This window comes from Canis aureus, chromosome 4 (assembly GCF_053574225.1).
Source record: "Canis aureus isolate CA01 chromosome 4, VMU_Caureus_v.1.0, whole genome shotgun sequence".
Classification (NCBI taxonomy): Eukaryota; Metazoa; Chordata; class Mammalia; order Carnivora; family Canidae; genus Canis; species Canis aureus.
The window spans coordinates 86,715,363-86,740,238 of record NC_135614.1 but is presented as its reverse complement, the minus strand read 5'-3'; the positions used below and the strand labels follow the sequence as shown (position 1 = coordinate 86,740,238).

The following is a 24,876-nucleotide window of genomic DNA, read 5'->3' as shown; positions in this document are numbered from 1 at the left end:
CTGCTGCCCTCCTTGCATGGCTTATGGGCTCTCTCTCCATCATGAGACTAGTTCTCTGCTTCATTTATAGTCATATTTTTTAAAAATACAAATCTTATGATGGGACTTTCTTGCCTTAAGCATCTTTTTATATCCTAGAACAAGGCCCACCATCCACCATGTGCAATGAAGCCCCAAACTGTCTCACCGCTGCCTAAATAACCATCCCACTTCTGAGCCTCATTCTACCTTGCTCTCCACTCCTTCTGTACCGGTGATTTTTCTGTTACCTCAGGAACAAAACAAGCAACATTTCTTGCAAAGTAGTCTTTCTCAACAAAGCATATAGCTTTTGTTTGTTTGTTTGCTTTGTTTGTCTTTTTCCCCCATGTGTGAAAAGTACTGAGAAATGAGCAAAAGAGAAGGATGCTAAGAGAAGGGAAGAGGGGAGGGGACATGTTAGAAAATAAATATGTACCTACTTTGATCAATGGAACAGAAAAGATTCCTTACATCTACTTCTCTTGTTAGAGAAAAATCTGGATTTGTGATCTTGTTGAAATAGTAGTTCTAAGAGTTTATAGTCATAGCTTCAAATGTGGTCATGATGAGACTTAGACTATGAAAATGCTGATAAATAATTGGATAATGTATCTTCTTTCTTATTAAAATGAAATATAGTGCAAATCTCAAGTAAAACATTTTATGAAACTCAATAAAATTTAACATGTCTAAGGCCAAAATTTAGACTTAGTACTTTAAAATTCAGCTAACATTGATGATTAAATAATATTGTCAAGAGTAGAAATTTCTGCAAGAAATCAATTTCTATCTGGTGTTTAGATTTATTTTAGAATGATATTTCTCATGTTCTTTGAAATAAATGATAAGAGCCCCTTTAATATGGTATTTAGCATTTTGAATATCAATTCTTTCTGAAACAGAGCTTTTGCCAAAAGATTTCTGTCATAGCCATATCCTTCCTTCTGATATTTCAACTCTTGCTCTCAGTTGAATCAAGTTATTTCTAGATAGCTGTGCTATTGAGAAAGCTACTTAAAAGGAAGTCTGTGCAGCTATGTTTTGTGGTCCAAATTTTGCATGCCTGGTTTTTAAGCCAACACGACTTTCTTGCTCTCTCTCTTCCCATTGCACTGATGGCCCTCGGAGGGTGCGTTCAGAATCACCATCATACGACATTAGGAGTGAGGACGACTTACCTAGGAGAATGACAACACACAGCAGAATAGCGATTAAGGCTCCTGTACTCAAGCCAGCCGAGGACAGGAACGCTTCTGCATGGCAGGTCCGCACACGCCCATCTCTCTCGCATGCACAAACCCTGACGGTGAGGGTGCTGCTGCTGCTGAGAGAGGGGATTCCACCATCAGAGATCATAATGGGGAGATAATACACATCCTGAATAGTTCGACTAAATCTCCTCCGCCTTGTCAGAATGCTGGCTGTGTTATCTATGACAGACATAAGCAAAACAAAATGTACTTAGTAAGGCCGCCATTCAAGATGCACATTTCCTTTAATGGATAAAATGGGTATGTGTGATTTTTTTTTTTTAACTTCTAGTTTATGAAATGAACACAGGAACATGAAGGGGTTATCATAAAGAGAGACGAACATATGTTCCGAAAATCGAGATACTGACTTGGAAAAATTAATTGAGCCCAAACTAGAAGAGAAGGGGGAGAGTGAAAAACAGAGGAGTGAAGAAGCAGTCAACATTTTGGACCTGGACGTAATCGTGAAAAGATTTAAGAGAATACAGATGGCTTCAAGCCAATGAATAGGTCCCAAACTTTAAGATGAGATAGTGGTCCCCACCCCAAACCTGGTGACTCAAGGTAAGCAATAGGAACAGACATCTGTATTATTAGCAAACTATTCAGGTGACGTTAATGTACAAAAAAGCTCACGGGCCATTGGTAGAGATGACAAATTTATGGAGAGACCAGATCAATTGATAATTTTTTTCAGACTTCGTTGTGATTTGAAGTGTTCTTGTTATAGTAGGCACACCATGAAAAGTTACTGATGAAAAAAATAGTTAATTCTATTTTTTATGTACTTTTAAAATGCCGTACATTACATTAATTGCCTGCATGATCAATGTGTGGGCTATAGATTTTGATCCAACCACACAACCGTATAAGGGCAAATACATTAAATTTCTATTTACCATAAATAATAATTACAAAATAACCTGAGACCCAGAGTATAAGTTGCCCAAAGTCACAGAGCTAGTGAATAATAAAGATACAACCTCAATCCACTCTAGAACCCTGCTCAAAACTACAGTGTCGTGCTGCCTTTTTACCTATTCATCTCCAATTATACTAATATTTTCAAGTACACACAGTATATGGTTATCTTAGCATCGTTATTCCTCATTCCCAGCAAGTATATTGGTCAAAAGACCCTCCTGGTTTACACTTAGATGTGCTATGCAGAATCCCTGCATGGAATAACTAGTTGCCCTAGCTGTAGATTATCACCTGGCCCTGTGTTGCATCCTTCTGGAGCAGCACATCATCAATGACTCATTGCTCCAAGGTTATAAAGGTGGAGCCTTTTCTCCTGAATGTAGACACAGTGAATGGGAGGTTTAGTTCCAGAGCTTTACTACTGGGTCAGCTGTGAGGCATGACATTTGCATAACGGCTCAATTTCTCACTGCTCAGCCTTCTTCCTCCCACTGCCCCGCAGGTGTTGGTCCCAAGCACACTCTTCAGTAAACAACCTGCCCTCTAAACTCCAGTTCAGAGTCTGCTTCCAGAGCTTAACCTGCACCTACACCTATAAGTTAATTACTTTTCACTAAAAAGTGATTCATCAAATAATTACATTTAGGGATTCTTTTACCACATCAATATTTTTCTTCTGAAAATTGGAATACTATTACATATGAGTATGTTTAAGATACCCATGATACAATACTCTACAGCTATGCTTTCTTGATTTTGCATTGCCAAATTAATGCAATAGAAAGGTAATAAAATTTTCAAATAGTCAATGTAATATAGGTAATAAGACACATGGATTGCATATATGTATTTATAATCATATACACCCATACGCATAGGTTTATATAGGTACTCCTATACATATAATTGAAGGGTTGTTACAGAGCATAAAAAACCTAAGGAGAAATTACAAAAGGTTTTCTTACCTGGTAGAAAAGAAAAAAAAATAATGTATCAATTGTCTATCCTTTTTTTTTTTTAATTGTCTATTCTGAAGCAAGTTGAGAATAGAGAAAGAAAAGAACAGAAATTCCATTATGTGTTTGTAAACCTACAACAGTCACAAGCACTCTCCCAGAAACCTGCACTTTGAGGAAGTACATCTCTTGGCTCTAAGTTGTCACATGATGATTAATGTAAACTTGCCTACATGCTCAACTCTCTAGTCTCAGGAAAAGGTATGACCTAAGTGTTCACAGGCCAAACACGTTTGAGAATTTCACTGCTGGCATCTGAAGAAGAGACATAACACACTTGTCCTTGATTTCAAAAAACGTGATTAATAATTTGTAGAATGACATAACATGCAACGGTAGGTGTGGACTCCCTTTTGTGGTTCTGACCTCATGTACACTTTGCATTCTTAATGTGGAGGCATACTCTCTTTCAGAATAATTATTGGAAATGCAATCAGAAACATAATCAGAAACAAGGAGAAAGCCAGAAAATGTTTCTAGTACACCGTAAGTTCTTAAATAGGAAGCTCTGAGACACAGAAACATAAAAATATTCTTTTTCTTTCCAGTTGAAGTTTTGACTTTTGAAAAGAAGATTCAGAAAGTAAAGAGCTTCCTACCTAGAAAGATTTAGCAGAGCAGAATAATGAGTTCCTGAAAAGGGATATTGTGTACCTAACCGGAACTGCAAAAAATGTACTTGACTGAATGCTCACTGAACTTGAACAAGAAAACTGTGAACTAAAATGAAAGAGACAAGAAGATATATTTATATACATACATATACATATATATGTGTGTCTGCACATACAAATTTACTTATAAAAGAGAACAGACTTTGTCTTGTTGAAACTACGAAATTAGGTGTCAAGAGAAACAACAAATCTCTAAACTTGAAGTATAATTAAAAAAGTATAAACCAAGTATTATAAAACATCTTGACTTCCAAGTGGATAAAAATTTAATATGAACTGAATAAAGGGCAGCTATTGTAGGATGGAATATCTGTGAATGAAAAGTGCTAAAGCACCAACACCAAATAAAGGATAATCTCTACTAATGTGTACTCAAGTTTGGTTCTTAATTCTAATTCTCAATAGTTTGGATGGAGACAGAAACTCATAGAACTCTTGGAAGCCAAGCAAGTATATTTCGTTAGGATTCAAAAAGATATTGAGTGGCTAGCACAAAGACCTTAAACTAAAATGATGTGAAACACAGATGCATATGGGATGGTAAAAATATCATATAGGAGAGATCTTGAGTAACAGCGATTATTTTGCAATAAGTATCTTTGAATGCAGGAATAAGGTCATATGTAGGTAAAAATAAAACAAAACAACAACAACAACAACAAAATGTAAAATTTTGGAATGTTTGGAATCATTCAGTAGAGGTATGGAGTGTCTATGAACCTCTTTATTGAGAAGACTGCACTTGAATACGTGCATAATTTTGGGTCTAGTACCTTGAAAGTGCTATTTTACCCCCAATGGGGTGTTTTAGAAGACTTAGGGATGAGAAAAACTTTAGAAAAATATGTCACATGAATAGTCTTTGAAGCAACAGTGTGAAAATTCTACATGTCCCATATGGATTCAGGGAACCAAAGGGTCTCAGAAAATGGCTTGAAAAATTGGGAAACCCTCTTAGTAATTCATATCTTTCTCAATATAATCAATATAAACAATATATTCATAATATTTCCAGCAACTATGTCTTCAGCATAATTTGGAAATAGCCTTGAATATAGTTTAATCTTTCAAAACAGATGGCAAAGTGTTCTTTTTCTTTTTCTTAAAAGGTATGAGCACATACAGGAGGAGGTAGGGAGACTGCTGTGCAGATATGTAAGTTCTGACTCATGTGGACACTTTTAAAATAGTGAAAGAAGTGAGATTTGGAGTCCTTTGAAAAGCAATTATAATATGAAAAAATTCATTTTGGAGCTGTAAGAACTCTAAGGATTTATAGCTGATTAATAATTCATAAAAATATTTACAGTAAAAGATATTGTTGAAGAGATAGGTGCACTTGTAACCTCCATGCTTCTACAGGGACAGAAGGCTATAGAATATGATAGTACAATGAGAGTTGCACACTAGTTCTGAAACTACAGTACGTGTCTTATTTTTTTTAATATTTTCTAAAACAAATATATTTTCTAATGCATTATTTATTTATTTATTTAGACAGCCTGGAAAGGGGCAGAGGGAGGGGGACTCTGCATTGATTTTGGAGCCTGATCCAGGGCTTGAGATCATGACCTGAGCCAAAATCGAGAGTCTAACACTTAATCGACTGAACCCCACAGGTGTACTCTTTTTTTAAAAAAAAATATATGTGGTGTACTCTTTTTTGCTTAATATTTTGCAAGACCTTGAAAGATTCTAATCTCTGTGCTACTTGTATCCTTGTATCCAATTTAGGTTAAAATAAGGGATGCTTTTAAAATACTCCCTGGGGCAGAAACAAATCCTATATTAAAGTCCAAAATTGCCTTATCCCCTGGAAAACATTAAAACTGTGTTTTTCAAAACTCCTAAATCATTAGACACCTAAACACTCCCTGACACTTCATAGGGTTCTTTGTTTGATGATGTAGGTATAAAGATATGCTTTATCTCGAGCATGGCCAACAGACTATTAAAATAATATTTCCAAATCCATCACAACACCACAAGTATTTGAGATCCCCAGATGTGGATTTCTAATTGAACTAAGCTTTTTTTTTTTTTTTTTTTTTTTTTTTTTAATTTTTCTGAAGAGAAAGCCTGGAAAGAGAAACTTAATTTCACCAGACAGATAAATATGCATGGCTTCATATTGTTTTCATTTATTTTCTGCTCTTCCAGTAGCAATAAGATCTACTCATAATTTAACTATTATTGGAGCCCATGCATGAAACAATGCTCTTTTGCTCCCCTGTAAAGCTCCTCTCACATAATAGGCACTTGATAAATAATGATTTGAACTATGCTCAGCAGGAACTTGTCTTCTGTTACAGTTTTCCTTATTATGTTGACATGTATTAAAATATTAAAATGAAAATGAACCTTTATAACCTGTAACAGTTGAGCGGCATTATCTCCTCATGCTCTCTACTAACCGTTCATTCCTTCTCTCTTGCTTCTTGACTTCCCCTTCTTTTATCTTCGAAATGCCCTAATATCAATTTTCAGACTCTGATTCTGTTTATTTAAGTTTATAAACAGCCTCCTGGCCTCGCTTGCATTTCTGCCAAATTACAAATGAATGATCCAACATGTCATTATGTTCTGAGTTTGCACCCTGGAATGTCATCCCTTTGACCATCTGCCACACTCCATCTTGATAATCTTTAAATCCCAGATAAACACAACCAACCAATGTTTAAGGTTTCTGCTTTCCGATTCATTAAAAAAAAAAAAAAAAAACTAAATATACATATATATGTAAAATAGTTATAACCACCTCAATTGGCTCCACCAAGTATGTAGAGAAACTTAGACTGTGCTCTCAAAGGAGATGAGTAATCAATCTATTAATATCCATTCTTTATCAGATGCCAGGCAGTAGCTATTCTGAATTTCTTTTGCCATTTTCTTTTGAGTCCTCATCTTCCACTCACAGTAGGAAAGCATCTTTCCCAAAAAGAAGCTACCATCTATTATCAACATTTTGAAAGCACGTTTGAAACTGCTCAATTCCTCTTTGCCATTAATTATGTCTCCCTGAATATACAAGACTATGTATCAGACTTAAAAATGAATATAAATACATCTCAGGCAAAAATATGAATCTTGAAGAATATCAGCAAATCTGCTCATGAATAACACATAAGAATTTGCATAAGTGCTAATAACAGCAGAGGTGATGAAAAAAAAAAGGGGGAGCTTTTAAATAGGAATCCAACCTAAAATTCAAAATAATAATGTAGAGGTAGGGATAAGAGTAAATTTACAATTTTTTTTAAATACTGTGTGATCTATAAGAGAAACCCTCTGTTCATTATTTATCACATACCTTTAATAAATAATACCATTTTTAGTACGGAATGGATGACTCAAAGTAGAAGATATTATATTTGGAATCACTAAATTTATAAATGCTGAAGAAAATTGTAAGGATAAATCCTTGACTTTAAATAGTGAACACATAATCCTATTTATGAAGTTGCTTAACATTTCCCCTGTCTGAGGGCAGAGGGTGGAGTATGTGACTCCTACTGGAGTCATTACGTCCTTTGAAACATTAAGGCAGAGAATAATTCACATTTTCACAAACAGAAACCAAAGTAAAAACACATGGATTGGTACAATTAGTCATATTTTTATTCTTTCTACTTTTATGTTTCTGCTTAGGGAATATGAGTGAGCTGACCTTTTGTTGTCACCATGAGTAGGAGTACAAAAAAGGAAGAGGCCATGAGGTCCAGAGATACATCAGGAAAAATATATAGGAGTAAAAAAGAAAAAAAAATCAACAGAGATATGAAGAAAACAAAAGAATATTTTCTTATCTAGAGCAAAAGGGCCACTAAACTTGCAAGTCACACGTCCCCATTTTAGGGTCAAGATGGCAAGTGAAATATTTGCCTTCTCACTAGTCATGTTTTGAGTCTCGCTCTTCTCATAAAGGGCAGTGTGAGTCTCTCAGGTGTGACAGCCCACATGTTAGGAAGGAGGACAGAGATTTGACTGGGAGGGAAAAGAGATGCCGAGGAGAACCAAACAGCGAGTCTCAGCCTCACCAGAGTGCAGGGAAGTGACCGAGCAGGGCACAGCTGCTCCCACGTCCAGGAAAGGATGTTTGAGGAGTCACCTGATTTTTTGTTTGTTTCTTTTGTTTTGGTTTTTATTATATTTTAAAGGTTTTATTTATTCATTCGAGACAGAGAGCATGTGGGTGCGAGGGGAGGCGGAGAGCGAGAGGGAGAAACTCGTGGTGCTCTTGGGACTCAATCCCAGGACCCAGAGATCATGACCTGAGCCCAAGGCAACCACTTAATTGACTGAGCCCCTTTGAGGGGTCATTTGTAACTATAGTCTCAGTTCAGACTGTGTGTGTGTTATTTTATTTAGGAATGGGAGAAACTGCTAAATGGTCCCTTGAAGCCCTGTGGATAAAAACAGAATTCTAAATGGTTATACTCTGTAGAGAAATTAAGCGCATTACCACACCAGCTGTGAGTTCTCATTTGAAGGACAAAAATAAACTGTGGGAATATTGACTACTACAAATCTGATAATGTCGAAGAACTACAAAATATACAGACAATCTCTAGTGGTTTCGAGATCATCAACTAAGTAACTGAATTTCACTACCAATGGACTATGATACCTGAAAGAAAAGTCTCCCCAAAGACACCTTTTTAACGGCTTTTAAACACAGTCAAATTTAAAAATACTCCTTATCTTAAACTCACTGTAAACTTAGATGTCCTTTCACCAAACGCAAATAGCCACAAGGAAAAACAGTATTTTCCAGCATTGCCTTTTAAGTATTTTGCTAAAAATCATAAAACCACTTACAAATAATATGACTTTCATTTTTAGAAGCACGAATGAATATTACAAAGAAATAATATGAGGTAGTAAATATAATATATAAATATATTTATAAATATAAAGAAAAAACAAAATCTTCAATAAGCTGCAACAAGGTGAATAGGATAGTCTACAGATTCTTTTGTTTAACTGATTAAAATGATAATTTTCAGTGAAGTTCCTGCATTTAAAAACGTGGTATTTGGACACATTCATTTTTAAGTAATGGGATTATCTGCAAAAGTGGGAAATGCATATATTTTTTTTAAATTTATTTTTTATTGGTGTTCAATTTGCCAACATATAGAATAACACCCAGTGAGATGCATATCTAAAGAAGAAATCTGGGAGACAGACACGAGTAGGAGATGTCTGAAAGCAAATTATCGACAACATTATAAGGATTTTCCAATTTGAAAGTCATATTAAATGTGATTTAGAGCCCTGAAAACAAACAGAAATACAAGTATACAGATAGTTATAAATGATCTCTTCCCCTAGTAAAATCTGCAAGATTTACAAATGCACTTGACAATTAGAATTAAGCCTAGGAATTAGGCTGGCAAATCTCTGTGCATCAGATAAAACCTAGTCCCTCAAGAGGCAGCATAAAGACCATGAAGCAGAACAGATTTACCTGGAAGGCTAATGATAATTTTATATTGGGGGATTAGATTACACTTTTATATTACAAAATGAATGAACAAAGTTATTGTGTGCACAGAACCCTGGTGTACGCTTGTACTCAAGGACTTTGTGACATTATGGCTATAGCTCATTTGCTATCGATACAGGTAACCAAAATATCTATATTGGTTAAGAAGTTAGAATTAAACGATGGAGGCTAAAATGAAGTTTATCTACTACAGTTTAAAGATTAGGTGGCTGGGGGCAACCCGGTGGCTCAGTTGGTGAAGTGTCCCACTCTTGATTTTGGGTCAGATCATGATCTTAGAGTCCTGAGATCGAGACCCGTGTCAGGCTCTGCCCTTGGCGGGGAGTCTACTTGAGATTCTCTCTCTCTTTCTCCCCTTCTGCTTCTCCTCCCCACCACGCTCTCTCTCTAAAATAAATACATACATTTTTGTAAAAGATTAGGTGGTCAGAGGAAAAAATTCATTTTCATCAGGAAGTAGTTCATGCCTTTTTCCCTTGTTTGAGAGTGATATAATTTTTAAATGTTGTGACTCACAATTATCTTCTGAACTCGTTTTAATTTTAAATATATCTTATTGATATGTTAATGATAAGTAAGGTCAACAAACAATATATATTTCACCGTCTATGTTGTAAAAAGAAAAAAAAAGAGACATCCTTCACGTGATTATTTTCCAAATCAAAGTATTTAATAGGTAAGGGCCATGATTTTCAAGATGAATATTGAGGATTTTGGTTGAGTCCAAAATTTTCTATCCACCACAATTTGGTACTAGAACAACTAAATGATTAATGTCAGAATATAATTTTTTTAAACAGAATATAGCACAGTGTTTAATACTTAGTATGTTCTCAGCAGTGAATACAACATGCCTGTGTCTCTGCTTTGTCCCGTTTCCCTGGTTAGACTCTTCGGACGTCGTCATCTATGCGGTCTCAGTCCCCCATCTGATTGAAACACATTCTCAGATCCACTCTACCCAGCGGGACGGATTCTATCCTTCAAAGTCAAATCATGCTCCACTTCTTTTAACAACACGACTTTTAGTGATGTCTTTAAAGTTAACTCAAGTGTCGCTGCCTTCAGGTGCAGGTTACATTTCATAATACCTTTGTTTCCCCAACTAGATGGCAAGTCCCCTGAGAGCAGGAGCTTTGTGTTTTAACTGTTAACATTCTGGACAGCTTAGATCACTCACTGCCTGACACCCCCCAGACAATGTGTGCCACCTCCCAGGTTAGGTGGGAGGAGGAACACAGTGTCAACAAGAGCTGACTACAGAATTTCTTTTAGAGAAAAAAAAAAAAAAGTCCTTTCTAGGATGAGACGGTTAGAATGGTCATGAATAGTAACATGGTGTGAGTCTCCTGTAGAACCCTGGACAGCCAGTGTAAATGCCAAGCAATGAAATAAAGCTCTGTGTGTGTGCATGTGTGTGTGTGTTTCTGCATATTTCAGGTGCTTTTTATCATTTTTTAAATTAAATACAATAAATGAGTATATTCTTATTGAAAATATCCAAAATCCATTTCATAAACATTTATGAAGCAAGCTTGCTATATTATCATTATTGCTCAGACATGTGATCAAACTCTACACTTGAATCATTATATCTACTTGATGCTTAACTATTACTGTTCATTTTATAGTCTTTACCTTTTCAGATATTGATTCTTATCTTATTTTCATTTGGCTGCTGTAGCTCCAAATATTGTATCCATGGAATTTTACTATAATTGATAGTTTTTATATTTTCTGATGCATTCAGCATCTTAAAGTACTCTTCCCTAATTGTCACATGAGTGATATCATCATAGGAAGAGGATTATTTTATTATAGGTCTTTTCTTCAAATGTCACTAAAGAAGACCCACTGACTATCAGCTTGCAATTTTGCAAATGAGTACCTTGGGACTATTTATTCTCTTTACATTTTAAATCCATTGTCTGGAAATTGGTAAAATCATTTCCTTATCCACCAAGTTCTAGAATTTCTTGGGGATTTCTTGGGGATTTTAGTTGGTAAAATTATTTCCTTTTCCACCAAGTTCGAGAATTTCTTGGAGATTTTATTATATATAACTTATACATTATGAAATTATAATAAATACATAATAAAATATATGTATATAAACTTTAAATCCTAAATATTTCTTTACTCAGAGTGATTTGGATATTTTATATTATTTTTTCCATCTATATTTATTTTTTAGTTACTTTCAATGTGCCCTTTATGTCTTGAAGTCCTTCATATGTGATTTCAAATTCTTTATATTTCGATCTCTCTTCATGAACATGAAACAGTAATAACTGTCTCCATGTCTCCACTTTATGAAAGAGGAAACCGAGATACACTGAGAATAAGGACTTGGTGGTCGTCTCACACAGAATCAGCAGAGAAACCACGTTTTAAACAGAGGCAGCCTATCTCCAGATCTACCTCTAAAACACTCTTCTGCGCCACTTCCCCCTCTTATTTTTCCTAACAGATATTTACTTAAAATGGTCCTCTGTGTCAGACATCACAGTGGGATTAGGAATACAGCAGGTTAGTAAATCAGATGAAAGCCCTTGTGTTCTTGGATTGTAGAGTTTCAAAGCACAGAGAGCCCGCAGTGTGACAAGTGCTGTGATTAGAGAGGTGCTGGTTATCCTACAATCATCTGCCATTAAGAAAAAAAAAAAAAAAAGGATCCAGTCTCGCTGAGGACTGTTGGGTACTGGGTGTAGGGTGGCTGAGGTGCTGACCAATTTGCTCTTAAGGGCATTAACTTTTTCTAGTCATGGTTCAGAGTATGGATGGAATCAGGGTTCCCAAGAATTTGGTGTAAAGAGGGAAGGGATTGAGACTCGGTAGGTGATAGAAACCAGGAGAGGGGAAGCAAAGTGCCACTGGACTCAAAACAGCAGGAGGTGCCCGAGGACTCGGATCCCACCTCTCAACGCCCTTGAGTGTGGGGAAAGCACTGTTCTCTTGGGCAGTATTGCTTCTTCTTCCATCTTTCATATTAATTCAGTTTTCAGTGGTGTCCTTTTGAGTTTTCTTATCTCACCAGAAATTTTAAAGCGGCGGTGTTTTCATGTGTCCACTCAAAAAGTCTTTTTTTAGATATTTAAGAATGGTTTTCACTTTCTAATAGTAAGTGCTTTCTAATGCACACCAACAGCTCTGTCTTTCAACCTGCCCTGGCAATACCCTCTGCTCTTCCACTTAGGGAAGTTCTTTGAGCTCTCGTCCCCAGCGATTTCTCCAACATCCTGAGGGGGTAGTGAGTAGATGTGAGCCAGTGTTTAAATACCTTCTTATGAACCTCAACACCACTCTGCTCTAGGGGTGATTTTCAGGATCTTTCTGCAGGCCGAATTTATTTAGCTGCACATAGTTAGCCCAGCAAATATTTAGAAGAATGACTCTGAAATCTATTTTTAGGCTACAATGTCTTTCATCTGTTATTCCTTCCAGTTATCTGCTAAACTGGGCTGTTTTTGCATCATACTCTGTTCATCCATACTTTTGGAATAAGTGTGGGCTTTGAGCACATAGTATTTTGGAAGAAGGCCTATAGCTGGCAAGGGAGAGTAAGAGGGCAAACCAAAGCCTGAGAAATATGAAACATCAGTTGAGGTGTTACCTGGCAGGGAGTGACAATGTTGCACCCAATCCAACTTTCAGAAGTTTTGCAAAGGATCTTGGTTTTGCTCAGTATATAGGATGGTGTTCTGAGCCAATTTTAATTAAATTCTAAGGAACTAATATCCTCAGCATTTTGGTGAATATCCAAGGAACCAGCATCTCTATGATAATTAGGTTTTTTCTGAACAGCATCCTTTCTTCTGAGCCCAGTTTATATCCCAACAATTTAACAAAACTGGAGCCAAACAGTTCTTGTCTTATAGAATGGAGGTCTAGGTAAAATGGTTTTTGACTGACCAAATACTCTTAGGGATAACACAGAGAAAAGCCTGAACGTTCCAAGAAAATATCTGTTTAATGGTGTTCAAGAACTCCTGGAGCAAGATGACTGGACGGACAAGATTCCAGAGAGAGGACATATATGAACAGGGGGCTGCTGATTACAACCCATTTGCTTGTACTAGAAACTAATAAGAGGATGGGATTCCAACCTGGGACTGAGAAACTAGAACTTTTAGAAGTCTCTTGGGCCTGCAGTCAAATTGGAAATTGAGGAGGCTTGAACACATGGCTGATTTTCCCTAAAGACACTTGCTAAATTGAAAGTTTAAATTGGAAATTAAATTGAAAGTTGAGCAGAAATCTAAAACTCTAAGTGGAAAAGCCCTGGAAGATAAAGAAAAGCTTTTTTTTTTTTTTTTTTTTGCTTTCTCTTTGTATTGAATTGATAGTAGTTAAAGTTAGAGATCAAGGTGGTGGGCCCAGGATGCAAGCAAGCTCCCAGTTGAAAGTCCTGGAGGACTATGTTCCAGCAACGGGACAGAGATAGAATCTGAACAAAATTACAAATCGACTTTGATTTAGTTCAGCTCTCATTGGATTAAAATAATCACGTTCCCCCCCCCCCCCCCCGCCGCAATGCGTGTCCGAAAATGGTGAATACTCCCTGGACAAACACATTGTCATGTGAGAGACTCTCCAAGGTCTATACGCCACATGTGACATCTAACAAAAAACTTACTAGACAAATCACGCAACAAGACCATGTGTCCCAGTACTGTCTCTCCGATGTCCCCGATGAGAAACAAAAACCTGTCATCTTATTGAGACACTAGAGTTAGTTGACAATGATTGCAAAATTGTTGAGATTAATATGTTTAAAAAATAGAGAAGGAAAGAAAGGACAGATAATTTCACTAGAGATTTATCTCTGTGTAAAAGGAAAAAAAGTGCTATCAGCCAAAGCAGTCAGCGTTTGAGCTACACTCCTTGCATGGATGTATTTGCTTTGATAGGATTCCTGTTTCTTTGAGCAGAAAATGCTTTGAGCTGCATGCTGGTGTTTTCTACCAATATACTCACAATGTTACAAGAGATGCTGAAAAATAGGCCCCAAATAAAGAGTCATTTACATAAATGGGATGGAACATCCAAAAAATACATTTGTTCTCCAATGTTCAGGTAAATTAGAAAATGCCAAATTAATGAAGGAGAAAACATTTGGCAAAAAAAGATCTAATGAAGATGGTGAAGATCTGAAAACACATGGAACAATGTCTTAAATTTAATTATTTAGTAAGCAGATCTCAGTGGCAAATAGAATCCCACCAGGACATAGACAGAGGAAGACAATCTTACTTGCTAAATATAAGGACAACCTCTGGGGCAAAGTCCGACCTAACTTCCTTGCTGCCCTTTATAGAATTTTGGAACTCCCCAGTTTAAGATTTCTCTGCTGCGAAGCAAACCCACTGCATGCGGACCATGTACCTGGAGCACTCCAGGTCCCTCTCTTGAGACTTTGGGGTTAAGGGAATCAGAGAAAACATGAAGGTCCTACTGCTCCCCGGGCCATGGGAAATGAAGCATCTACCCCTGACCCGGGAGTATGGAGCCTTGTGCCAGAACCCACGAAATTGGGTCAAGACTCACCGCTTACCACGGAGGTAAAGTATAATCTCAGCATCGACATATGAAGGCTCTTATGACACATCTTCAGCAACTACTCGGGTGTTGAACCATTGACATTCCCAGATTTTGTTTTTATTTTTGACTAATGGGATGCATGCAGGTGACATTTATGTTATTATTGTCTTACGTTTTTGTGTAAGATCATTAATAGCTTGAACACATGGTTCATATGTTCTTCTGTTAATGACCTACTTGTATCCTTAATTATTTTGCTTCCTATTTGGGATGCTTATTTCGTTTTGTGGGATGTTTGAATACATTCATGATACCAATCCATACTCTTTTATATGAAACCCTCTTCTACCCCAATTATATAAAATATGCTGGTCCCTTTCTATGTACTTTTTAGATTGCGCTCTCCACAACGGTTAAAAATGCTGCCTTTGTCTTCTGTAAAGTTCCTATGTGTATATATAGATTTAGATATCTAATAATTTTATTTAAGCCCCCTTAATTGGTTCTTCCCTTCTCTCTCTCCATTTCTGCAGTACTACTGTATTTAAGGGGTACTTCATTGTTTCATGCCGAACTCAGCCTATCAATAACCAATGTTGTGGTTGGATGACCCTTGCTATCCTTAATAGGATCGCAAGACATTCTTCAGCAATAACCCTCAAATTCTGGAAAGAAGGTTTATTACTCACATGTCTGGGAAATTACACAGCACATGTGGGGCCACAGGGAGAGGTGGAGGGTAGAGAGAAAAAGAATGATGGGGGCTTTGGGGTTGATGGTGGGTGCCAAGGATTTGGGGGCTCATTCTATCGATGAATTTAAAACATAAGAGTGGGAATTTAAAAAACAAGAAGAGTTAGAGAGAGAGAGAGAGAGAGAGAGAGAAGAGTTTGAGAAAGAGGGAGAGAGAGAAGACCAAATGATCAGTTATCAGGATCAATTAAGATCTCGAAAACAAAGAGTCTCAGGGGACAGGGGAAGGCAGCCCGGACCTTTATCTGGTCCTGTGGCTGGCATTGTGCTTATTCCAGCTAACCTTCCCCAAAGTGGATGCCTCTTTGAAATGGGAGCCTTAGCAATCAAAGCGTAAGACAGGCACATGCATTACAAAGAAAAAAAGAAAGAAAAGACAAGAAAAACCAAGTGTATCTGGGTTTCACTCATTACTTTCTTCATTATAATGTCTTAACATCTCCTAGGATATGCCCGCTTTTCTTCTCTTTCTGCTGACGATGTATCTCGTTCATCTTTCTCAATACATTCTTGCTTTTCTTAATCCTTTACCATTTGCATTTTATTAACCAATTACTAAATTCAGTTTGTCATTAAAATTATATATAATTTATAGATTAATATGAAAATCTGAGTCTCTGATTGACTAAGCTGGTGAATATATTATTTTTCTTGCATGGTTTTATATTTTCAATAACATTGCTCTTTAGATTGGGTAGACCTGAACATTATATATTGTTTTTTTCTTTTTCCCCTAATGATTTTAGAAGTGTTTTGGGTTGATTTATTTATTTTCCCATTTGATATTGTACCTGATTTACTATTTATTCATGTTTATTTTAAATATAGGAAATCTGTCCATCTTCAGGCATTTATTTGTATTCCAAAAATTGGCAAAGTATTACTTTGGTGTTTACGTAGAGTCTCCTAAATTTCCATTTAGACAATATCATCATCTATTAAGAAGGATAATCAAGTGTTTTGTTTCTAATTATTATTCTCATTTTTTTTTCTTTTTGAATCAAGAACATTCTGTACAATGTTGATTAGTTGTAGTGGCTGAAGGTATCCTGGGACCAGAAGAATTGCTTATATGAACCTTTCAGAAATTGCTCATTCTTAGAAATGTGACCTAAATAAATGTCTTTTATTTTAAGACACTAAGTTTTGGATTTGTTTTCTTTTTCCAGAAATAATTGTTTCTTTTGAAGCAATAGGCTAAATATTTCTAACTTTTTATATTAAACTTTCTATCTTATTTTAATTTTGGTATATCTCTTCTGAGTGGCATATATATATTTATATATATTTAAATATAATATAGCTTTGATTAAAAATGATATTTAATCTGATTATGGCTATGAGGTGTTTGAACTAATTTCTACTTCTTTCATTTTCTATGCTTTTACTTTGCATTTTTCATTCTCCTTCCTGGCTTTCTGTTCTATTGATAACGTAAGTTTTATTATTTAACTTTCTGAAAATTGTTCCTTGCTTTGGAAATTACAGATTTTTATTCTACTAACTTAGTATTTATACTTCAAATTTTAACCTATGGAATGAAACATGAATTACAAGATTCTTTCTATCTATTACATTCTGCAGAGATCCTAAAGGCAAACACTAATACAATATTTGCCAAAATGTAAGTAGCTAAAAGTAAGAAACTTATTTGTATACATTGGAAACTCTTTAATAATGGGTCCTCCTCGAGTCCTGATAGCCTACCCTTTTTAACTAGTTCCAGAGAAGGTTGGTAATAGCAAATTATTTTCCATCAGCATTTTGACAAGATGGTTTTTATCAACCTCTACCACCTGTTTTTTTAGGACAGTAATTTAGTTTAAATTTAATTATTGGGGTGCCTGGCTGGCACTTTCAGTTAGGCGACTGACTCTTCTATCTGCTCAGGTCATGACCTCCACATGTAGAGCCTCCTGTCAGGCTATACGCTCAGCGTGGAGTCTACTTAAGATTTTCTCTCTCCCTCTCCCTCTGCCTCTCTCCTCTACTCTCCTTCTCTCTAAAATAAATAAATTAAATACTTAAAAACAAACCATTAAAAAAATCTAATTATCAGGGCATCTGAGTGGCTCAAGTGGTTGAATGTCTGCCTTCGGCTCAGGTTGTGGTCCTGGGGTCCTGGGATCGAGTCCCATATCAGTCTCCCTGCAGGGAGCCTGCTTCTCTTTCTGCCTATGTCTCTGCCTTTCTCTGTGCCTCTTGTGAATAAGTAAATAAAATCTTCAAAAAAATCTAATTATTATTAATTATTTAGCGTTTTCTTTTTGATAGTGTAAAGTTTCTTTTCTCTTTATCTTTGATGCTTAAAAGTTTTAAACTATCATATCCAAGGATAGATTTAATTTTGTGCTTGGCTTTGGTGTTTATGTTCATCATAAGGGTCCATATATTTTCAAATATAGAGCTGTCATGCAATTTTATTTATATATATTGCTCTTGGCCATAATTTCTTCTTAATTCTTCTAGGAACATTATGCTCCAATCTATCAGATGCTTTACAAAGTTTCCTCATTTTTATCTATTTGAGCTTATCTGCTTCAATTACTGAATTTTACATTTGACTTGTTAAAATTTCTTTGTGTCCGGTCTAGAGGTAAGGCTGTCTATTAATTTAAATTGTTCTCTCTATAATTTGTGTTTATGTGTGTATATTTATACACACATATACATTTATATTATAAATATACACATATATGTGTATGTAATTACATTTTAAACTTATAAATATAAATATAAATAAATAAATATAAATTTATATATATATAAATTTATATATAAATTTATATATATATAGTTCTATATATAACTAAATATCTACATATAGGTCTATATTTTTCTATGTGTTTAATGGCTTTAGTTTTTTATGCATATAATGTGCAGATATGCATTATATATACATGCATATATAATTAAATTTAAATTTAAATTTTTGGATATAATTTTATATATAGTATATATATAAAACTGAGTACATATAAAACTTAGTACATATTTCTATATATCTCTATATACTTTCTATATATGCAAAAACTAAGGATTTTTATTTTGGGGGATTTGATAAGGGATTTTACATTATTTTCATACAAATTTGCTTTCCTCCATTGTCTAATTTCACTTAATCACTTCTTGGTCTCTTTTGCAAAAATATTATTGCTATTTTTTTAAATGTTGAGTCCTAAATATAGTTATATTATTCTTCTGATCATTTGTGTGTTTTATATTATTCAAAGTGAATTCATTTTCTGACACATTCTTTATATTATTGTCTATCTTTTAATCTGATTTGTAGCCTTTGGGTAAACAATAATATATACATTTTCTCTCTTATTTGGAAATCCCATTTTCTCTCTATTCATTCTTTACCATTTAGTAGTTTTGGAGATGCCACTAAATCAGTGGCTTCCTCGTCACTCACCCTGGCTTAGGGGCTCTATCTGCCTTCTATTGTTCCCTGAAGGTGCACTTTCATGTAAGCAGTAAGCACACACACACACACACACACACACACACACACATACACACAGAATAATTGTCATTGTTTTTAATTGTTTCTTTTAGGTTTATTGTTTATGTTCTGGGAGCATATAAACCCCAAATGACCAGGATTTCAGCAGGCCTAGATTAATATTTATTCATGTTTTATGTAAATGTTGTCCAGAGAATTTATTTATGCATTCATGAATTTATATGTGTGAGGTTTTCAGTATGACTATTCCATTTTTAATTTTTAATTTCATCTTTACATACTATTTTTTTACATATTATTATCCATTGCTGTCTTCCTTTTAGAGAAAAGGCCATCATTATAGATGGTATCATTAATTCTCCCAATGTTCCAAAGTAAGTATTTTATTTAATTAATTTATTTTTTAGAGTGGGTAAGGGGGAGAGGGAGAGGAAGAAAGAGAATCTCAAGAAGACTACTTGCCTAGCATCAAGACCCATGGAGGGATCAATCTCATAACTCCAAAAGCATGACTTGATCTGAAACCAAGAGTTGGACACTTAACCGACTGAGCCACCCAGGTGCTCCAAAAGTGAGTATTTTAAACCAAAATTTATGAATGTAAAAAATGAAGCTTGGGAAGTTTAGGTGGCTTGGCTTATCTATAGCATAATAAAGTCCACTTTGAATAAGCATAGGCTTTCAACTATGCATTTGATTTTTTTCTGGAAATTGCTATTACCTATCCAAAAGGAATTTTCTTATGTTATTTATAATTTTATCAATTCTCAACATTTTAAAAAATATTCTTACAAATAGATTAAAACATCTTTATCTCTACACAACTGTCCACAGGCCTCACATACTTGACATGGTATAGCTGGTTTAAGCATCCATATATATGGTAAAAGAAATGTTAGAAAATTTACATCATCATCATCAACCCTTTTAAAATTGTGCACACGTTTGAGAAGAATTCCTTAAAATGAGCCCCCACCATTGGTGATGTCAAATCATTGAATTAAGAGCCCTTTTGAATATATTGATTAATTAAATTCACAAATTTCAGATATAAAAATTTTGTACAAAGGACTTTAGTAACTGAGTGGGTCTCAACCACAGTAAAGTTCTCTTGTTTTTTAAAAAATACTTTTGGAGTTATACTTACATAAGTTAAATAACTTGAATGTGACACACTTTAAATCCAAGTCAAATTTTCACGATAACATCATCAAATTAAAATTACTTTAAAAATGTAAAAATGTAAAATTAAATCCTTATGAGAATGGCAAAAGGAACAAATAAAATATAAATATAAGGATCTAGATATGATTTTAATCTAAGGCAGAAAGTTGTTCCACAAATTATGCACTGATTTGAAATATGGGAAGTATGAATAGGGTTTTTTTTTTTACATATTTCACATAGCTAATTACATTAGATATATTTGGGATTGTAGAATGGGATGTTCATATGTACATAAATGTATATTAATGAATCGGTACAATTCATCATACATCATACACAAACATGCGCAAATACGTATTTCCATAGGGAGAGCTGACAATCTTTGTATTTTCATATAAATCTTGCTATGGCCACATGTACAATTTGCTATCCTTATTATGATAATTTAAAGAAGCTTAGGAATAATGTGCATAATGATTTAGTGAGTTGACATTTGGTGATTATATATATATTTATAAATAAATAAATTTATATATATATATATATATATATATATATATATATATATATATGAAAATGCTTCTCCCTAAAGGGTACAGAGAGGGAATTAAATGTTTATTCCTAAGTGTATGCACTATTGTTTCTCTCATGGGATTCTGAGGCAAGTGTTAAATCTTAAATAATAACATATTCAGATAAACATGATCAAAGAAAGTTTGGGGGAAGAAGAAAGTTGATACACATCAGAACATTGCACATATTGACTGATTTAACATATCCTTTACATATAGAAGGTGGAGTTTTACACAACCACACAACCTTGAGAAATCTACCAAATGGGGAATCTGAAACCTGAGAATCTCCTCTAGTTACTGAATTACGGTATTCTTTTTCCGCTACACAATACAGAAGTTTAAACAAATATAATTCAAAATTTCCACAATATTCTGCAATTATGCATATTTTCTACCCATATTTTGAAAAATATTCATAATAACAAGAGGAAATACAATTTGTACACCACATCTTGATAGCCTTGCTAATGCAAGATGAGCTCAAACATTACATTTCCTTTCCTAACTGTCCCTAGGACATATTTTTCATTTTTCCTAATTTAAAATTTTTCTACCTCCTAGCAATTGCATGCAGCTCTCATAAACATGTTTGTCAGCTAAGATTTCTCTTAAAATTTGCCCGAGAGCATATTACATGTACATTTCTTGTTTAAAGGGATGCTTCTGAGTAAACTCAATGAAAGTTATTTGTACATATGGCTCAATTTTAAATACAAGCTACTCACAGATCATAACACATTAACATCAAACTGACTTTGAATGCTGATTTGCAAGCTGTTCATGGGTATGTACGAATAAAGCAAAAACTGCTCGAGCCTATTCCACATTCAGTCAAAACAGGTATCGCATAGGTTTAAAAGTATATGTAATTCATGTTCACCTTCATTGTCCTTCAGAGTGAAGTTTGGGTTTACAGATAGGCGTTCATCAAGAAAGAAGTTAAACCTTGGTCCATTTGCAAAATCATCTCTATCAATGGCACTGATGGTGTGAATGACCTGAAGAGAAAAAAGCAAAGACTAAATAGGCAATTTTTTTTTAATATTTTTTTAATTTTTATTTATTTATGATAGTCACAGAGAGAGAGAGAGAGAGAGAGAGGCAGAGACACAGGCAGAGGGAGAAGCAGGCTCCATGCAGGGAGCCCGACGTGGGATTCGATCCCGGGTCTCCAGGATCGCGCCCTGGGCCAAAGGCAGGCGCCAAACCGCTGCGCCACCCAGGGATCCCTAAATAGGCAATTTAATTTGGCTTTTTCTTTTATTTTTAATTATACTATGACATTTTTAATTGTCATCACAAAAGGATTTTTAAGAGACCCCATTATCCACCTTGAGTATTTTCAAACAGATAATACATGCATCAGCTACCTGGCTGGTTCTTGCATGAAATTTTAGCAAACACAGTATGAACAATTTATAATCATTCACAGTTTATTTTCTAGCATAGCACCAACATTTAATTTCTTTTTTCATCACCCACAGTACATTGGGGCCAATTAGTGGCAAGATTTTGTATGAACACCTGTTTGAGGAAACGCGAAGTGTTGTTTGCACAAATAGACACATCCTACTTTCACGTAGAACAGCCTCGCAGTGTAGGTTGTTCTCAGTAAAGTAGAGGCAAAAACAGGGGTCATGTTATTTTTACTGTTTCAGGGGACCATAGAGGGCATGATCCAGCCCCTCTATTTTGACATAGTTGGGATAAGGAATGTGAGACCCCAAATGATTGTGATGTGCCCCCAAACTGTTAAAATGGTGGTAGAAGCAAATCCAGACCACTCAGAGTTTTAAGGAATTCTTCTAATATGCAGTGGTTGGGAGACAACAGTTCTAAAATTTGGGCTATGCACATTTTGGAGCAGAGACAGTTAGAACATAGAAATGAAGGATTCCAGGTAGCTTAAGAACAGAACACAAATTTCAATAGCGGTGACCATTTTACACTCTTTGAAAGGAAATGTCCAAACTAATATGCAAGACAATATTTCCTCTTTTAAAAAGTAATATCCTAATGCTTAGGTGTCCTTTTTCTAGCCCTGTCTTAAAGAAATTAAAAGAAAAAGAGGGAAAAGGAGCCATAAAAAGAGTGTTTCCTGGGGCGCCTGGGTGGTTCAGTTGGTTAGGTGTCTGCCTTTGGCTCAGGGCATGATCCCCTGCCCTCTCTGGCTCCCTGCTCAGTGGGGAGTCTGCTTCTCCCTCTCCCTCTGCCCCCCTCCTCATCCTCTTTCCCCTCCCCTCCCCTACTTACTCTCTCACACACAGTCTCTCTCTCAATAAATAAAATCTTAAAAAAAACAGTGTTTCCTGCATGTGGAATAGAGTGTTCATTTAAAAAATTGTTATGATTTCTGGAGGATCCCTGGGTGGCTCAGTGGTTTAGCGCCTGCCTTCGGCCCAGGGCATGATCCTGGAAACCCGGGATCAAGTCCAACATCAGGCTCCCTGCAGGGAGACTGTACCTCCCTCTGCCTGTGTCTCTGCCTCTCTCCCTCTCTGTTTCTCTCATGAGTAAGTAAATAAAATCTTTAAAAAAACCCACAAAAATTGTTATGATTTCTAAAAACATCTTACTCAATTTCATCCTATTTCAATCTTTTTCAAGTGAAATAACAGACCGATATGTATAAGCATTAAAACCTAAATTCCAGGGCATGCATTGAGCCCATTAGTTGGTCAGGGAGAGGAAGATGAGTGTAAAAGTACTAAGAAGGAGTCATCAGTGACAGGAAGACCAGAAAAGCATGTGTCTCCATGAAGTAGAAGTGAAGAAAGTGCTTCGAGCTACAGAAGTGATCCATTCCATTTTTATCTGAATATGGCTCTCTTTTACTCAAAATGGACTTTCTCAGCATGAAAGTTAGGTAAAAGCTTCCCCTTCCACTCACACATCCCAAAAAAACAAAATAAAAATATCACTTTTTTGAAGATTGTTTTCAGGGTTAAATAAAATAAATATGTGTTTTTCTATTTGAAAATAAACATCCTATCTCCCCTAATCCTTGCTCGTTGTCATTCTCCAACACACAATCCTATGTTCTCGATACCTCGGTGATGTACTGACACATTTGCAAATTCACTTCTTATCCTAGAGTTTGATTTTGGAAGATATTGGCACAGAACAATTAATTTAAACCAACTAAATTATTTTACATTTCCTCTTATTACTTCTTTGGGACAATTATTTTCTTCTCATTTTAAATTTTTACAAACAAGCTTATTCTAGTTGTCAAACACTGATATAATTCATATTTTATACAGTTACTGTTTTACTGTTATCTTTAGTACAGTATACTTCCCATTTCTATACAAGTAATTTCAAATCTGACTTGCCCAATCATGGCAAATTTGTCTTTCTCAGGTTTCCTGATCTTGTGTACATAACAAGTGATGAACTGATTGTCACATTTTGTTTAAGAGTAAACCACTTGTGTTAAATTCCTGCAGAATTGTCGTTCATGCATCTATACTTATTCTTCCATAATACTTCTGAAAATGCTTCCAAAAGCCTTGACTGTTGCTCTGCTTTTTTTTTAAATTAAGGTTTTATTTATTTATTTGACACACACACACACACACAGAGCACAATTGGGAGAGTGGGAGAGAGAGAAGGAGACTCCCCAAGAGCAGGGAGCCAGAATGCGATTTGACCCCAGGACTCTGGGATCATGACCTGGGCCAAAGTCTGATGCTTAACCAACTGAGCCACCAGTCATCTTGTTGCTCTGCTTTTTTTTTTTTTTTTTTTTAATTTTATTTTTTTGTGTGTGTGTTGCACTGCTTTTATCTAGAACTCAAAGATATTCTCTTGATGGGAAAATGTTTATTAATTCTTTTCTGTTACTAATCACCTTTTCTCTTTCACTAGGAGATAGATTTCCATGTATTGGTTCCTTAGATTTTTATTAGAAAAATCACCCCAGAAGTGAACATGTTTGTGCTTGTTAAAATATTGAGGCCCCCGGCAGATAT

At 35.4% G+C, this 24,876-nt stretch overlaps 1 protein-coding gene across 9 annotated transcripts in view; it reads right to left on the bottom strand.

Annotated features, from left to right (window-relative positions):
* Positions 1–24,876, bottom strand: part of CDH18 (cadherin 18) — a 951,119-nt gene that overhangs the window by 9,405 nt on the left and 916,838 nt on the right. For 7 of the 9 annotated variants that reach the window (XM_077896372.1, XM_077896368.1, XM_077896367.1 and 4 more), the window contains 2 exons: positions 21,783–21,900; positions 1,200–1,451 (listed from right to left, as the gene is read on the bottom strand). In XM_077896372.1, coding sequence (XP_077752498.1) covers positions 1,200–1,451; positions 21,783–21,900 — 370 coding nt within the window. The remainder of the gene's footprint in view (positions 1–1,199; positions 1,452–21,782; positions 21,901–24,876) is intronic. The other 2 variants (XM_077896374.1, XM_077896375.1) reach the window with 2 other exon arrangements.